Below are 18,779 nucleotides of genomic sequence, written 5' to 3' on the forward strand. Positions count from 1 at the left end.
CTTCCTTTCTCCCTCTGTTCTTCCCCTCCCCCATACCCACATGTACATACATGTGTGCACACACAGGCATAGGCACAAGGAGAATGGGATAAGGACAGTTCTCCTAACTGACAGAAGTATGAATGTAAGCTACCCCATTCAATGCAATTTATAGCCACTTTATTTACATCAGATAGCCATAAAATATATTATTATATAAAATATATATATAAAATATATTTATATAAATAAAATATATTATTATACATACAAACACACATACATGTATTTTATATATATATATATAATACATGTATGTGTGTTTGTGTGTGTATAATTACAGAGATTATATAATCCTAGTGGTTCAGAATTAAATGAGGATGACGTCCTGGTAAAGATTCATTATATTGGAATCAGGCACTTTTATATGAGCCTTATTTTGTGGATATATGGCCCTTTTGAATACACAATAGTAAAGAACCTATTATTTTTCTTGCCAAAATATATGTATCCATGACCTAGGGCTGCTCCCTCCAGCATTTTGCATTAAAAAAATTTTCAAACAAAATAAAACCATTTTGTTAGGTCCTGCAACAATGATAAACTTTCTGGGCCCTGAAGGTAAATTTTTTTGTAAATGAATATGTTCAGAAGTTGAGATTGTTTGAGTCAAAAGTCTCACCTCCCTGTTCTCAGAATGAATTGTAGAGCCCCTGAAGCAGACAAGGGTGTTTAAGGTTAACCTCTGTTTCTATATAGATATCAATTACCTTTTCAGAGTCTTCCCAGTGGGATTTGCCACTTGGCAGCTTGTCTAAAAACTAGCTAAATGTGCAAATGTGTGTGGCGGGGAGGAAAAGGTCCAGTTTGGTTGTCAACCTAGTTGACCCTTCGGTTTTGGTAAAAAGAAAAAAAAAATTTTTTTCAAAAAAGAGTTTTAGGCCCTTTCAGTTGCTAAATAACTGACTTCACTGTTTTGTAGGTTTATTTTTTTAATTGAAAAAATGGGAAACTTAGTGATAACCCCCCAAATACACAATACGTGCTCAACTGCTAGTGTTAGTCTCCTTCACCTCCTCCAGCTCAGAAAGCAGTAAGCATAATATCAGGCCCCATAACTCTAAAAGTAGAGTAAATAATAAAATGAAGCCCAGGATACATTGAGAGTAACAAGGCCAGTGTCAAAAGATCATTTGTTCATCAAGTAGATAAATCTTTTAATAAGACAGAAAATGATGGTTAAAGGGAATGATGGCTTTTACTTCTGAGTGCAAAATAACCATTAATGTCAGAAGAGAAAGAAATGCTAAAGTTCATTTTGAAGCTCAGACTAACTTACAGATCAGGAGGGGAAGTGTGGAGTAAAGAAGACGGGCATGACTCCGATGCGGGAATTCTAGCTTCATCTTGACCGCACAGACTTGGAAGCTGTGTAACCTAGGGAAAATTACTTAACCTCTCTGAATCTCAGCTTCACAGAGATGTAAAATTAGAATGGTAGATCTTGCAGGGCTTTTGTGAAGATTAAATGAGGTCTTAGTTCTAAAAATGTTTTGTAGCCAAGAATATGCTGTGATAATGTGTAGGATTATTACTGTGCTTAAATAATTTGAGTATCCTTCATGTTTTCTCTCTTCCTCCTAAAGCCACTTCTCTAAGGTTTAGCTAAAGTGACCCCCATCCTTGAGGTTTGCCAATCCCTACTGATTTAGATTAGGATATTTTTCACCAATTAAATGAGAATTTTTCATATGCTCCATTTCTGAACTGGCCTGACTTAAGCCTTCAGAATAGAACTGTTGCCTTCTCTGAAACCCAAATTATTAATGTGGTACAGGAACAAGCAGCTCCCTGAGACCCTTAAAGGTAGGAAGACTGGAGATGGAAATTAAAACGTGAGGGAAGTCTTTTCGTTCTTCATCCCAGGATGGAGCATTGTCCCATTTTGCTAAGTATTTTTCTCTCTATAATAGAAAAAATCGTTAATGAACACTTATCATATGCCAGGCACTGTGCTATGCATTAGTCATGTAATCCTCACAACAGATTAATGCATCCTGTACTATTTTTGCCACTTAAAGACAAAAGCACTGTAATTAGAATAAGTGGCTTGCCCACGGTCACTTACCTAGTAAGTGGTAGAGTCAGGATTTGAACCCAAACCTGCCTAATTCCTTTCCCAGTCTTTCCATTTGTTGATTATTTACCTCCTGCATTTTAACTAACTTTGCCTTTCTATCTCTTTATACTCTCATCCTTTGTATTTCTGTAATTAATAGGGTAGACGATTGTAACAAAAAAGACTAAGGTATGGTCCCTGTGCTTAAGAAACTATGATAGTCCACTGACAGAAAGATGACAGGCAAACAAATGACTGTATGACATGGAAGAACTTAAAGAAGTCCATAAGAGATGGAGCATTAGTCTCCTCATTGGTAACATGGGAATAATATTCTACTTTATACGGTGGTTGTTAAAATAGGGTGAAATGCTTGTGTTAACTGTTGGCAAAAACCCTGCTCAGTGTATGGAATCTATAATGTTGCCAGCCAGTCCCAGGATAATAATTAGGACACAATGCTAGAAAAGCAACTTGGTGTCAGATTTTGAGAGACTTAAATGCCAGTCTAAAGACTTTGGACCTACAGCTTGATGAAAACAAGTATGCCAAGGACAGTAATCACTCTGCAAAGAAATTAGAGCTGATGCTATTTTACATTACCTTTCAAAATTCATCATAAGTGAGCTGGAGTCGGTAGAAACAGTTGGAACTGGTTTAAAGGAGTTTTGTATTTGATGTACTAAAAGGAAAGATGATAATTTAAAGTTTGATGCCCTGTACTTTTTCTTCCACAGTAATTAGTGAATGCCAAAGGCAGCAACTGGAGTCTGTGAGCTACTCCTCTCGCTACGCGCTGGGCCTCTTTTATGAAGCTGGCACGAAGATTGATGTCCCTTGGGCTGGGCAGTACATCACCAGTAATCCCTGCATTCGCTTCATCTCCATTGATAATAAGAAACGCAATATAGGTCAGTACCCCCATTATTTCCCTTAAATACAGTAACAATGGTGGGTGTAGATCATGAAAAATGCTGTTTAATTGAGTGTTGCCATTCTGAACAGAGCAAGCATTTAACTCCAAGCCACAGGGGATAAAATTTAATGTCACATTTGGCCAATAATAAAATACACAGTGAAACCAGCAAAGTTTTTCAGAAAATCATTCACCACATGGTTTGTATTACTGAGTTTATGAAAATAGTGTCAGAAGGTTTAAGATTTCAAAATGGCCCAAGTTCTATTGCTTTAATATGGATCCATCTATATGCAAATTTATCTCATCATTTATTTCTTGGTGGAGTTTGCTTTTGTTTTTAAAATTTGACGAGTGCTGCTCTTTCCACTTCCCAGGCTAGATATAAAAAGTGAATTTTACTATGTTATGAAACTCCTTCACTTCAATATAATTGTATTTATTTAATTTTCACCTAGAAAACTACATAAAATTACTTTGTATACAATGCAACTAAAATAATAGGTAAAATGTTTCATATGAGCTTTACTAGAATGGGATAAAGTCTACACTCCACCTTCTTTGTTGAAGATAGTTATTAAAATTAGATTTGAGTTGCAAGAATAAACATAACTGATTCATTTCATGCACAAAGGTGAAAGTATATTCTTATTTGTAGGACTGTAGTGATTGCTAAGAAATTGCTTTTTGTGAAATAAACGTTAATGATCTAAAATGACTAAATTCTTGAAAGGAATAGTCACTGCAATTTGTTACGGTGTTTTATGGTGCAGTGATGGTTTCATCAAGCATTAGTTAGAAGTCTTGCCTGATAAAATCACCAACTAACGTCTCTTGGCTTGCCAGAACTTTATAATGATAGAACTGGGCTAGAGTATGGTTTTTATATCAGAGCACATGATCTTAGAAAAATGTTTCTTTTATAACTTAAAACTCCCTAAGGGCTGGACTGTTTATGTTAACATGATACCACATATATGTACAATCAGCAGTTCATGAAATGCCCTGTAACAGCAATGGACTAACCATTTTTAACTCGACAACTGCTTTGTTCTGAGAAAAGGAAAATAGCCCTTGATCTTCTGTTATGTGTCATGAATTAGACATTATCCTTTGTGTATTGCTTCATAAGATATGACATCTGTTAGGGTATATTTAGTAATACATAACAGAAAAACCAATTTAAACTTGTTTAAACAACATATGGACATTTGTTATATTATCTGCTATGGACTGAATTGTATCCCCCCAAATTCATATGTTGAAGCCCTAAACCCCCAATGTGATTATATTTGGCGACAGGGCTTTTAGGAGGTAATTAAGGTTAAATGAGGTCATAAGGGTGGAATCCTAATTATAAGGCTGGCCTTATAAAATGAGGAAGAGAAAGAGAGAGAACTCTATTCTTGGGCATACACCAAGGAAAGGCCATGTGAGGAGAGTGAGAAGGTTAAAAGGCAGGCCGTCTGCAAGCCAGGAAGAGAGTCCTTACCAGAAACCAAATCAGCTGGCACCTGGATCTTGGACTTCCTTCTCTGGAACTGAGAGAAATAAATTTCTTTTGTTTAAGCCATCCAATCTATGGCAGCCCAAGCTAACTGATAATATTATCTAAAAGGAAGAAGTTGGGGAGACTTCATGACTGATTGATTCAATAACAGAGCAACATCTTCAAGGACCTAGGGTTTATCCATCTCTGCTCTCTTCCACTCTTAATGTTGACATCCTCAGAGGACTGGTAGCAAGATGGCAATGACTATTGGAGTCACATCCAGACCCAGCAACATGCTTAGGAAGAAGACGGACTATTACTATCTCAGTCCCTTTCTGAGAATTAAGGAAATCTTTCCAGAAACCCCTCAACTATCTTGTATCTCATAGGTCATAACTGGGTTACTCAACCAGTCTGAAACCAATCACTGGCAAGGGGGGTGGGACTACCATTACAACCTTAGACAAATCAAGATCTACTCCTGGAACTGGTATCAGGATCATCTTTCCTTTAGTCATATGAGGGTAGATACCTGACTAAAATAGGGTTTTGTTAGGAAGAAAGGGGGGAATAGTGGATGCCGGGTTGGCAACAAATAATGTCCATTATCTTCAAGTAGATTCACATCTTATGTGAGAGATAAAATTGTAAAGTTGGCACAGAAAGAGAAGAATCATGTATATTCAAAATTATCTTTGAAAATATCTTAAAACTACGTGACATTTTGGAGACTAACATAATGTTCAGTAAATTCAGCATAGCATTTTGTGAGCATTCAATAGATTTCAGTTTATTCGGGTGAGGCCAGATGAAATTGTTGGTTTGCATTTATGGGACAGTAGTATCTTCTACTATGAAAGGCACACAGGAAAGAAAGAAATAGCAGTCATATCTCCTAACAGATTAAATCGCTGTGCAAATGGAGTGGGATGGTGAGTGAAAGCACCCACACTACTATGTAGTAGCAATTTATAAAATCAGAGTTATGCAAATTTGAAAGAGTACAACATAAAAATATTAATAAATTCTCACAAGATTGTCAGCTTTTGAAATAATAGAAATACGAAAAGAATCTTTTTTTATATTAACAATCATACAATTTTAAATCTTGAGGGCCAGGTGAATTGGGAACCATGTTTTTGCTACAGCCCATGGTGGTGCCACTTCAGACAGCAAAGAAATACCTTCCTTCCTTTGTCAGTTTTATGAAAAATTAATTTTGGATTATGCAAGTTTTAAAATGTAAGAGACCCCCACTAATGGCATTCCCTAACATAAAATCTAACTAACTGCCTTGCATTTAAACTATTTTTTCTCACTATCTGGGGCCAGGGTGCTAAGTATATCTACTTGAATTCACATAATATAAATGTCCATATAGTGTAACTCCACTGTATTTTATTGACATTGATATTTAAGTAGGCCAGTAAGAATTGTCTCTTTATGTCACTAACACTACCCAACTCTACCCTTTATTTGGGGTGTTCTATTGAAACAAGAATTAATACTATAAATACACACAATCAATGAAGGGAAACATTTGTGTTCTGTCAGGTAGGGCAGCAACAAGACAGAAAAAGGGTGGCAGAGCTGTCCACAAAATAAAGTCTGTTGTCAAGTCTTGAAGAGAGCCAGAGGATACAGGATTAGTAGCCCAAACCAGACAAAGGTCAAGGAGTAATTATTTGTCAAATGTCAGGAATAGACAGTACACAAACCAGAAACAAAAGTCTCCTTGGGCAGAGGGGCTAAATTCCAAGATGTATTAGATTCATACCAGCGATTATGGGTATGACCCAATACACTTAGGCTTGTGCTTTCCAAAATGTGTTCAACGGAACATCAGTTCCTTGATATGCTCTTTGTGAAGGGGCTCTGTCATCAATAAGTTTGCAAAATGCTACTGACTTTACCGCTATTTTAGAGAATCTCAGGGCATATTATCCTGTTAAAAGATATTCCTATAGAGAAGACACCTTCTCATTTTATTTAATCTAGGATTTCCCAAATGTACTTGACCATGGAATATTTTATTTAGGCACCAAACCTGCTAACATCCCACAGAAATTGTTCCCCAAGACACACTTGAGAAAGCCTGACTTGATGTCACCGTTTATGCTTTGTACTTGGGCAGGAATTGTAAGCCAGATGAGAGGATGGGGAAGTCTAGTCCTGAAGTCATCAGTGGGAAGATACTGTGTTTTTTTAAGGTGGAAGAAGACTTTTTGCAGATGAACTCAAAACTTGGTAGGGTTATAACTGGAGACAATTTAGGTTGAAATAAGGTCTGAAATAAGGTCACGTGAATTATCATTAACATGGATAATATTTTAAATTATCAATAAGATTATCACTGTGGGAAGAATTTGGACTTTAAAAGACTCAGATTCAAATTCTGGCTCTGAAACTTGCTAATGTTGTGATCTTGTATGACCCTTGTTTTGTAACAATAGGTTTTGTAACAAACACAATCAAAAATTTTAATGGCCTGAACATAACAGAAGTCTGTTTCTGCTTCACATAAGACCCAAACAGGTGTTTATGATTGGAAGGTAGGTTTCATCAAAGAGGTGATTCAGAGATCCAGACTCCTTCCACCCTTTGACTCTATCAGCTTCCTCAGGTGGCTTATAGAGTCACTGTGCTCATAGGAATCAAACAAGTGGATGAGGAAAAGAATGGAGGAGAGCACATAGGATATTTTTAGGGTTAGACTTAGAAATGGTACATATCAGGAGGGGTCACGTTTTATTGATTAGAACAGTTATGTGGCCATACCTATTTGGAAGGAACGCTGGAATCGTAGTCTACCCGTGCATGTAGGAAGAATAAAAAGTGGGTTGGTGAACATCTAGCCAGTTTCTGCTGGAGCACTTAGCATAAGTCCTTCTGTGAAAGAGGCAGATTAGATCTACATAGATGCTAAATAGATTTCAACACAGGTGCCAATCATTTAACAGGTAATCATCACCTGGGGCAAAAACTAAGAACAATTCCAAGACTGGGTCTAGACTCAGTAGAAGAGGATTCTACCAACAATTGGCAATGTCTGTCATGCAGAGGGCATGGGGAGCAGTGGGACAAGTGAAAGACATTTATCTCCTGTATAGGGAAAACACTCCTGTGTGTTCCTCCTTTACTCTCACACTCCTACCATGCTCACAACACTTCTGACACCAGAAGTATGGATTTTCCACACCTCAAGGAATTCTGCAACCCCTGCTTTGTGCCCTGCAATTCAATTCAGTTCTGACACTATCTCTGAGGAGTTAGCAGCAGATCCCACAGGCAAAGGGTCCAACCCCACAAGACTGCCTCCACTTCAGATACCAATTGCAAGTTTCAAGCTGTCGTCTGTACTTCTGACTAACCAACTATAAACCGGTGTTCCCATGACCCCTCCTTGTGTTTGATAATTTGCTAGTATGGCTCACAGAACTCAGGGAAACACCTATTTACACTTACCGATTTATTGTGTAATAAAGGATATGATATAGCACACAAATTAACAGCCAGATGAAGAGGTACATAGAGGGAGGTCCAGAAGGGTCCCATGTGCAGGACATTCTGTCCCTGTGGAGTTGGGGTGTGACACCTCCAGGAAGGATGTGTTCACCAGAAGCCCTCTGAACCCCATACTGTTGAGATTTTTATGGAGGCTTCAACATGTAGGCATGATCTGTCATTAACTCGACTCTAGCCCCTCTCCTTTCGTGGAGGATAGAGAGTGGGGCTGAAAGTTCTAAGCTTCTAATCATGGCTTGGTCTTTCTGGTGACCAACCCCTATCCCCTATCCTGAAGCTATCTAGGAGTCCCCCAAGAGTTACCTCATTAGAACAAAAGACACTTCTATCACCCAGGAAATTCCAAGGGATTTAGGACCTCTGTGCCAGGAACTGAGGGGAAATTTATATATATGGTTTTACACACTTCCCAAGATCTCTGAGATCCTTCCCAACATCTTAAATTTGGAGTCAGACTGGCCAGGAGTCAAACTTCCTATATTGAACTCAGTTCTACCACTTACTAGCTGGGTGACCTTGGATAAATTACTTAAACTCTCTATTTACTGGTCAATAAAATGAGGAAAATAATACCAACTCTAAAGGGTCGAAGATGAAATGATTTAAACATATAAAGAGCTTCACATAGCACTTAGCAAATAATGTCAGTATCTATGGTGCCTAATATTATAATTAATAATTCCAGTCTTTAATTCAGATATTATATTCTCCAAAGCAAAAGGCATAAATATAAAAGCCTGACTTAAGTGAATGCAACCCTACATTACCAGGACAGATAGGAGTCAGGGTGGCTTAAATAAATAAAATGTATAAGTAACCCTCAAAATGATTGGTCAGAATTTTAGCATCCTTCCTTGTTCACCATCTAGAAGAGTGTTAATGATCAGTACAATCACTAATAGGCAGCAATCTGAGGAGATTAATACAATCTGCAACTCTAGAAATGTGATGGCCAATGACCATAATTACATAGCTTTAAATATCTCATTAAAGAAAACAATCCGACTCATCCAAAAAGAAAACAAGTGAACAAACTTTTGCATCACATGGAATTTATATGTTCAAGGATTGTATTGTTAGGATCCTTGAGTAACAAACACTAATATAATGCATAATGCCTTTAAAGGATCTTTTACAAAAGATGCAGAAATATTATTCCGTATAACTGTTTGTTACATCAACTCTTTATAAAAGACAGGAGCATAATATGAAATTCTGTAAATAATTGGGATGGGCCTGGGGCCATAAATCCAGTCACCTTGTCTTCACTTAGGGGAGTACATGATTATTCCAACTAAGCCATAGCCATGTAATTGACCACACAAAATACCTGCTTTTGGATTTGAAACATTGTGCAATTATTTGTCCTTAAAGTTGCAGAAAATGCAATCCAGATAGGTAACACTTTATAAGTTGAACAAAAAAGGACTAGGGAGAAGAAAAAGGGACAAGGGGGAGAAAAGGAAAGGAAAAGACCTGGGATGATGAACTGGAAACTGGGTTTCCAGTTCAAGCTATTTCTTTAAAATATCAACTCCAGAAACAGAGCTTTCAGATAAGACAGCAATCATCATCTTAAAATAACAAGCAGTAACCAGTTACAAAATTCATAATATTGGTTTTTTTGTGTTATAGACATAGTCATTTGTAATTCAATTATGTAACTGACGCTGTCCATATGAATCTGTTAAGGCAATTTAATAAACAGCAGTCAAATGCTAATTACAAATATCGATCTCACTATTACAGTGATGCCACAGAATGTTACATGATTGTAATATCAAATCTTTTTCCTTGCTCTCTCAGAAAGGAAAAAATATATATGTGTGTATGTGTGTGTATACGTATATATACACACATATATATGTATGTCTGTAATGTATAAATGTACTTACATAAAACATATGTACATATGTATACATAAAAATGAATATCATATGTTGTCATTTAAAGTAATAGGCACAAATTATAAAATAGATTACTCTTATTTCACGTAATATTTGCCACTTTTAAAAATCGGTTTTCTTTAGAAAATGAGATAACTCAGTCCATTTCGTAAGGAGAACATTTGCACATAAAGTAAAAACAAACAGATCCCTTCAGCCTCTGGTTTCCCTATCAAGCTATCCTCAATGGGAAAGATTTACATCCACGATAACACTTGTCCTCCCACTTGCCAAGCAAGTGAACTCAGTCTGAAAATCAATGCCAGAGACAGAGGGAAAGTGGAAAAGCAGCTAAATATGTAACATCAAAAATAAACCTTTAAAATATCCTAAGGAGTATATTACTGGGAAAAATATATATCTTATGGAAGTTTCCTTCAGAAAAACTGAATTCACAAATATTTTATTTATATGTTTTCCATTCTCAGTTTATTCGGTCAAATAATTATTTACAAATATGTATTGGATGCTTCTGTGTGCTGGGCACTCTGCTTGGAAATGAGGATTCCATAGTTTCTGCCCTCATGAAACATAACGTTTACGAAGTCTACTCAAATGAGAAATTCTGAAGGAAATTGATACATGAGGCTCTGTTGGACTAGTGACTTGGAGTCAAGTATGAGTCCTCATAAATATAAACAGACGCACTGAGTATAGAGAGCAACAGCTCACATGTATGATCAAAACTGGGGAGAGTCATGCTGCCTCATGACGATATTATGATCTTTAAAAGGATGCTTTAGACCTGGGACCTTTTGTCAACATGAATCTAATAATCTTCTTTCTTCAGGTGAAGAAATGAAAAATGGGGACTATGGAACATTTAAATCCACGAAAAAATCAGAAACTTTAGCATAGCCTATTATTTAACTTTCTCCTGGGGCTGCTAAAAAGTTTAATAAATACAAATAAGTTGTGAAATGTCCAAGAAGCAGTGAGCAAAAGGATAAAGAAAGTCTAGAGCCTACAGCTGCCTGGCATTTCTGTAATTATAAACAATTCCAAACTGCAGATGTGTAGAGCATCCACACTAAGAAGTGAGTCTTGAACGTTACATCTGCAAGTCTCTTCTCGTGCCAACATTCCACCTTTGTGTTCTGCTTGCCCTGCCCTCTGAGAGTGGTATTTTCACTTGTGGTATTGGCCTAAACGTGTGGCTGTCAGGCTGAGATTTACAAAAGATCTTCAGGTTGTCCAAGAGTTCCTCCAGAACACAAGAGCCGGATGTGTTGGTGACTGAGTGTAGTTCGGATCCACTATTAGGGGGAGAAGAGGGGAATGAGAATCAGATGACTGTTTATGATGAATAAATGTACAGATCTGAAATTTACAGGGTATAGATGAGAACAACAGAAAAACTGAGAGGCTGCCGTCATTGCTGCCAATTTAGAAAGGCAATAGCAAGGGAAAACCCTCTGTTGGCTTTGTAAGGAGGTGAGGAAGGCCAGTCTACCGTAAGGAGGGAAAAATCAGCAGAGGTGCACAGGTAGGAACTGCCACAGTCCCTCTGACCTCTTCACTAACAAAAGTCAAGTAACTTGGTATGTAGCTATCGTGTAATGAAGGCACTGCTGTATTAAATGTAATGACGTCTGATTTTTGCTATTTGTAATTATGATTCCTTTAAGTGATGGCTCTTCTGTCTGCCAAGCACCTAGGAGAGATTAGATGCCAGTTTGAGAGTGAGAATAAGGAGAGCTAAATTGTCTTGCTTAACTGAGGAAAAAATTTCAGACACTCTGAGACTAAGGGGAGGGCGAGGAGCAGAGAAGGGAAAGAGGAAAAAAGAATACTACATAGAGTAGTAGAGACTCTGGCTTGACCTGAGGGATTGCTGTGTAGACTTGTAACTTGTTTGCTATATAATTTACTTTGTGACCCTCCTCCCACAAGTCCCTACCTCCTCAATATAGTTCTGGATTGAGCAATTGTTTTAAATCGATGGGTGCTTTTTATTGGAGAGTTATTTTGTAAATCAACATAGTCCAGACACTTTTTGGAGTATCTAGGGTGAAATTATTAGGAACTTTATGGTTTCTTCACATTAGTTCCTGTGCAGAGATTTGGAGTCTGCTGTCTCTATGGAGAAACCTCACATCTGTTTGAGAACCTTATTTTGAATGCAGACAGAACTCCTCACCAGCTGGACCTCAAGTAAAGCAAGCTCAACTTACTGTTTCCATAATACCTGCAACCAGGTCAATCTGTTGAGGGAGCTGGAAATTGGGAAAATGCTCTCTCTATGGGACTGAACGTTTTGAAGTATCTTGAAGTTAAGTCCTTACTGCAGCCTGAAGTGAAGCTGTCAACACCCTGGGTTTTAAGCCAGGGCTCAAAATGATGTGCTCTGCTCTGCTTCCCAGACAAGGACCTGGTTTTCATCATTCTGGAGGCATCTCAGAACCTCTGCAGATTGAGAATAGTCTTGTAAAACTGTGTAACTCTCGGACAGCTTGTGAGCCTCAGGTCCTGGGAGGCAGTAAAGACTTGTTGAACTGGATGAGAGCTTGACAAGTCTTCATTCTGGTCCATTTTTATCTGGGACCACAACAACACTATACCAAAGAGATGGAAACTTTCCTTTGCCTAGAGCTCCCTCAGAAAAGATTTCACCATTTTTCTCACTGTCAAGAATTGTCTCATGGGCTAAAGAGTTGATATGCCCTGTTTGCAGAGCTTCTGCTTTCTCCAGATTAGCAGCTCTCTCCTTTAGCAGGAATACATGCTGCTATCACACATGCTATCCATGAATTGATCCCTCTTATCTCCATCAAGATTGAAAATATAAGAGATAGACTCTAACATCGTGGCATAACAGGAGTGTGTATTCGGTGCTCAGGAAATATTTGCTGAGCCAGTCGTCCTTTATGCAGCTCTGAGATGCCCTTACCTTGTTCCGAAATAACATTGAGAATTAACACTTCAGCACTGGTCACCCACTTAGCAGGCAAGGAAAAGTAATGGTAGTCAGCAAATTGTTCACCCCTAAGACAACCTAGGTATCTGTTACTACTGCCCTCTAAGTCATATAAAATGAATGAGCTCTCTAGTTGCCAAATCTGCAAGCTGTTGAAAAAACACATGTGAGCTATTGGCGATTAGAAAGATCAGAAGCCTCTTTTGGAGACCCTGTCCCATGCCTCTTACATGGGGAATACTTGACTACATAGTATCAGAGGTGTTGCCAGTAAGACCTGGAAGTTTTATCAAGCTGTCTTCCCAAAGAGATCCAAGTATTCTTGGTAACAAGTTTACCGTGGTCTCTAGGGAATATGCATCTGCTTTGAATGATGCCCTGTAACACAGACCTTGATTTCTAAGGTTACACTTCAAAGGATCCCACCATTCTTTTTGTGAAAGATTTTTTTAAATACTTGGTTGAAGAACAACTGTGCTCCAGCTGAGATATTTAACTTAGAAAATATGTGAGAAGCTCTGCAAATGTGCCATTTCTCTTCCATGGTTTAGCAGTTATCTCTTTTTTGTATCTCAATGGAATTAAAATGATATCTTGCATAGGAACCCTGCCACAAATGATGAGTTCATATTAACCCAAGCTTGGTAAGTGGTGAATTCCTTATTGTATAATTCATGATTTGGTTTTTATTATCATGGATGGTCAAAAGTAACCAGTGTTATCAAGTATGGTTCTGTTCCATGGTTCCATGGACTTTGCAATCACACAAACCTAGTTTCAAATTATAACTCTATACTTAGAATTAGGTTGAACTATATTATATTGCTGTCTTTGTAATTTAAAATGTTCAAATACCAGCATTTTCATGTGATTCAACCTAATAGCTCTGTAACCATGAGTTAAGTTTCTCAGTCTCTCTGAGCTTCACTTATCTGTACTGTAAGGTTAATAGTGTCTCCCAGAAATGTAATAAGGGTTGAATAGTATATCCAAAACTCCTAGCCCCATGCCTAGCACACCGGAGGCACATAGTAAATTCTGTCTTTACAGTTGTTGTCACATAAATTATTTTATGGTTTCAGTCTATCAGCTATATAAACTTTTTTTCATTTTGAGAAAGAAAAAAGGGAAGGATAATGCCAATAGTGCAAGTTTAGTTAAATTATATTATCTTCTGTTAAAAATAAAAACACTTACACGTTAGGGTAGTTAAACAATATCTCATTTCCCGAATAAGGTGTTAAACTCAGAGAACATTAAATGAAATGTGGTTCTTCTTTCTTTTTATGGAATCTCAAATCCCTTTTTGAATAATTCCCCCAAAATTTACACTCCAGCATATCCGAGAGGAGTTAGATACTATGAAGTAAGTTGTCAGCAAATCAAAGCTGAGACTAATTCAAGAGCAGGTTTCAAAGTGTGACTGCAGAATCTCACCACAGGAAATCGCTTCATTGTGCTTCATAAATACTTTATATCAGTTAGCATTTTTAACTCTGTCCAGAATCACCAATCCATCATTTTGCCCAGATGTGACATTACTGAATCAATTTAGCCTAAAGAGTCGTTTGGTTTTATTACCAATGACTTTCTTGTTATTAAGTGAGCTGAGAAGGCTTTGATATGCCCTTTAAGATCGTATGTGGACCCTGCTATTTTTAATAATCACTGCCCCTACAGACTTCATATATGTGCTCATTTAGATAATGAGAAGCATCTACATGTACTGCACAGGACCTTGAATTCCCTGCATAATATGAATGAATATTAAACATCGGAATCTGAAAAGAATCTATTGAAATTCCATTAATATTTATAACTGCTCTGTGGGACTAAGGGAATTCTTCAGTATAAAATATTCCAAATTCATGTTTGTAAGAATGAAGCATCCTTGAATTTAAAATATAGTTTTCCTCACTGAAATAGATTTCTATTATACATATACCTAGTGAATTCTTTGTTGTTGATATTCTATATCCCTATTTAAAAGAGTCAGGAAAGGCATTTTAGAACCTTGGGCTCATTTGAACCTAATCCACTCTTTTTTATTAAACATAAAATGCCTGTTTGTTCCCTTTTCCACTATCTATATTCATAATATTGGTTTCTTAGGAGTAGCTCACAATATCATAAAGGATATTGTTAAAAGGATTATAGTCCCTTTGATTTAAGAACTTTGGCCAAAATACCCAGATTCAATTTTTTTTTCCTGTCAAAATATAACAGGAAGGATAATTCCACTGGTCTTATTAGCAAAGGAGATAAGAATGTCTACAGTAAACGAGTAAATTTCCTCTATCAAAAGCACCAGAAATATTTTGACACATCATAAATAAAAACTTCATCTGATAAGTCTCAGTCTTTCAAATTCAACATTTTATAATGTCAAGGCAAAACTTTCTCTTTAACGCACCAAATGAACTAGAGCAAAGTATTGATATTAGGCCAAATCCTCCAACCCAGAGATATATTTCTTCTGGTCATGGTATCCTTTTGAGCAGTTAAAAGTCTAAAGCTGAACCCAATTACGCAACTACAGTGATAAAGTGATATCCTTAGAGCAGACCAGTATGCTTGCCCAGTTTCAGGAAAAGAGTCCAATCATAATACCACTCAACACACAAAATTTCATATAGGGCATGATGCTGAGTAGGTCAGAATAACGACGTATAATAAGGGATGACTGCTTATTGCTGGTGAGTGTTGGGAAAGTGGCACATTTTAGTTGACTGTCATCATAGAAAACCAGGGCTTTCTTACACACTGTGGAAGAACTCCAGCGAGGTCTGGAACACCAAGTGCGAGTCAGGACAAATCCCCTGCTCTGGGGACCTGGGTAGGCCCAATTAGAGGACTATTGAAACTCTTCCATCTTTCCTTTTGGCAGTGCCAATAAAAGCTGCAACAGGCTGAAAATTTCCTTGTGTCTCATGATAAATAGATGTTTTCCTAAAACTTGGGAGGTCTTAGCCAAAGAAAAAACTTCTCCCAAACAGATCCTGAAATATAAGCAGTCCCACTAAATGTGGCCCCATTCGCTAAATGGGTAGAATCTATGGAATTTTTAAAGGAATTACTGCAAGGAACTTGGAGGAAAGATTATTCCAGCCCTGGAAAGCAAGTAGAATTCAGAATATGATTGCCACAGTTATTTTATTCCTTTTTTTAAAAAATATATATAATCAAACTTAACATGTGGAGCGCTGGCTCTTGATTGCCTGCCTTGGAAATTCAGAACTTGTTCTCTGTTTCTAAAAATGGAGCTACCAGTCTCCTAGCTCCTTGAGCCCCAAATCAGGAATCATCCTTGCTTTTTTTTTCTCTTTCATTGAACTCACTTCTCTTCATCACTGCTGTCACAACCCAAGCACCATCTTATTTTAACTAGTCTCTCCATACTTGCCCCTTTCCAGTTCATTTGTCACATCGCCAGAATGATCTTCTTCAAACACATCTGTTTATGCCATTCGCTTTCCCACTTAAAGCCCTTTATTGCTTTCCCTTTGATTATAGGATTAAATCTCAGATCCTTATCATGACCTACAAGATCCTGAACGATCTCATACAGGGGCCACAGACTTTTTCTATAAAGGCTAGCTAGTCAATACTTTAGACTCTGTGAGCCATACGGTCTCCTGTTGCAGCTTCTTAGCTCTGCTGGTGTCACACAAGATATAAACATTATATAAAGGAATGGGTGTGACCGTCTTCCAGAAGAGCTTTATTTACCAACACACGTGGAGGCCAGATTAGTTTGCCAGCCCCTGGTCTAGCACATGCCTATTTCACTAGCTCCTTCCTCCCTTCCTTACTTGGCTCTCCAGTCACACCTCTCATTCCTGCCATGGTTTTTCCCACTCAAGACCACGGTCCATTTTGTTCTCTCTGCCTAGACTGTCTCAGTTTAAATGTTACTTCCACAGAGGCCATTCCTGAATTCCTAATTTAATTAGGTTTTCCTATTATACTCTTCTTTAACACCTTATATTTTAATTTTCAGTAACTACACACTGATTTGTGTAATCATTTGTTTAATGTCTCTTTCACCTTCATATTGTAAGGTCCATGAGTGGAGAGACTGAATTTGCTTTGCTCCTCTTTGTATCTCCAGCACATGGCACAGTGCTTCTCATATAGTAATTTCTCAATTAAATGTGTGTTAAATGAATAATGAGTTAATGAGATCTAATCAAAACATGACAGAGGAAAACAAAAGATAACAATTTGGGCTCAGATCTAAAATATGAAATGCTTTAAGTCCATTGATCTCCAAGGTATATCATTTTTAAAGTTCTACACCTGAAATAAGGGATGTGTAATTCATAGGCATACCTCAGAATCTTGGTACTACAAAGGCATTTGTGGTTGACACATTGTGGCTTTTACGCAAAGTCACGTGCAGGTTGGGCATCTCTACTTCATCTTGTAGATCTGCTAACTGAAGCATGAGCCCCTAAAGTCAGCATGAAGGTTAAGAAAGAAATGGAAGGCACATAATAGCTCTTAATAGCCTTGGACTAGATGGAACACACTTCACTTCCCCTCATGTCCACTGACCAAGACTAGTTATATGGCTCCAGCTTAACTGCCACATAGACTAGGAATTGTCAGGGAGCACATGGACTATTTAGTGACAGTGAACTATCTCTGCCAGAGAGTGTAAAAAATAGTTCAAATATATTTCCTAATATTAAACAAAATTGGCTATATGAAGGTACTATAAACCACACATATTGGTATACTATAGTTGATATATTTTACCAAATTAAAAAAGCTTTTCTTAAATTTTAATTTACCTCATTTATGTTAATATTCTCACTTGTTAGTAATCTTTAGGGTCTTACTCTCATGTCTCCCCCAGACACTTTTCTACAAAGACTTTTAATGTGTAACAGAGGAAAATGCTCATTTTGTAATAATTTCATTTTATGACCATGGTTTTTCTATATAATCTATAAGTTTTGGTCATTTTTTTTTTTTTTTTGCGGTACGCGGGCCTCTCACTGCTGTGGCCTCTCCCGTCGCGGGGCACAGGCTCCGGACGCACAGGCTCAGCGGCCATGGCTCACGGGCCCAGCCGCTCCGCGGCATGTGGGATCCTCCCGGACTCCGGCACGAACCCGCGTCCCCTGCATCGGCAGGCAGACTCTCAACCACTGCGCCACCAGGGAAGCCCGTTTTGGTCATTTTAAAAGAATTCTATGGTACACTTCCTCTCAAAAGTAAAATATTATAGTCCAAAACTTGACTGTAAGGGAATGATCCTTATAAGAAAAGAAATATCTATATGTTCTCTTTGCTCCCCAAATTGTCTGTCTCCACAAGTTATTCATCAGTCATACACTCGAATATTTATTGCATTTCAGCTATGGGCCAGACATTGTTCTAGGTGTTCAGGTGAATAAGACAGCTCTTCTACTGCTTACGTTTGCCAGGGAATATTTAAACATACTCCAACATAATGATAAAAAGTTAGGATTCCTTATCAGCAAAATTTCAAGAGTGTTTAACCTGATATTCTCTTGTGTCCTTGTTATTTTAGTTCTGCAAATGTTTGTGGAATTGAAGTATCGATATCTCTGTAGGACACTGTCTTTTCATTTGGTCAGTATTCCTAGTCAGGTCTTTAGTAATCCTTGAGTTACACTTACAGGGATATAAAAATATACCTTGTTTTAAAGGGACAGTAATAAGCTCTGAGGCCGTATCTGCTCCATTGAAGAAGGTAGAAACAATTCTCTAGTTTGAAATCAGTGTCCTGGGTCTGTCCTCCTTATTTATATGGGCATACCTTGTTTTATTGCACTTCACTTTATTGTGCTTAGCAGATATTTTACTTTTTACGAATTGAAGGTTTGTGACAACCCTGTGTCAAGCAAGTCTAT

At 37.6% G+C, this 18,779-nt stretch overlaps 1 protein-coding gene across 1 annotated transcript in view; it reads left to right on the forward strand.

The window, feature by feature from the left end:
• The window catches only part of RNLS (renalase, FAD dependent amine oxidase), a 268,840-nt gene that overhangs the window by 211,459 nt on the left and 38,602 nt on the right, over positions 1-18,779 (forward strand). Inside the window, exon 5 of the mRNA XM_082854010.1 lies at positions 2,836-3,009. Within this exon, the coding sequence (XP_082710136.1) occupies positions 2,836-3,009 (174 nt within the window). The remainder of the gene's footprint in view (positions 1-2,835; positions 3,010-18,779) is intronic.

This window comes from Leucopleurus acutus (genome assembly GCF_964270905.1).
Source record: "Leucopleurus acutus genome assembly, chromosome: 14".
Lineage (NCBI taxonomy): Eukaryota > Metazoa > Chordata > Mammalia > Artiodactyla > Delphinidae > Leucopleurus > Leucopleurus acutus.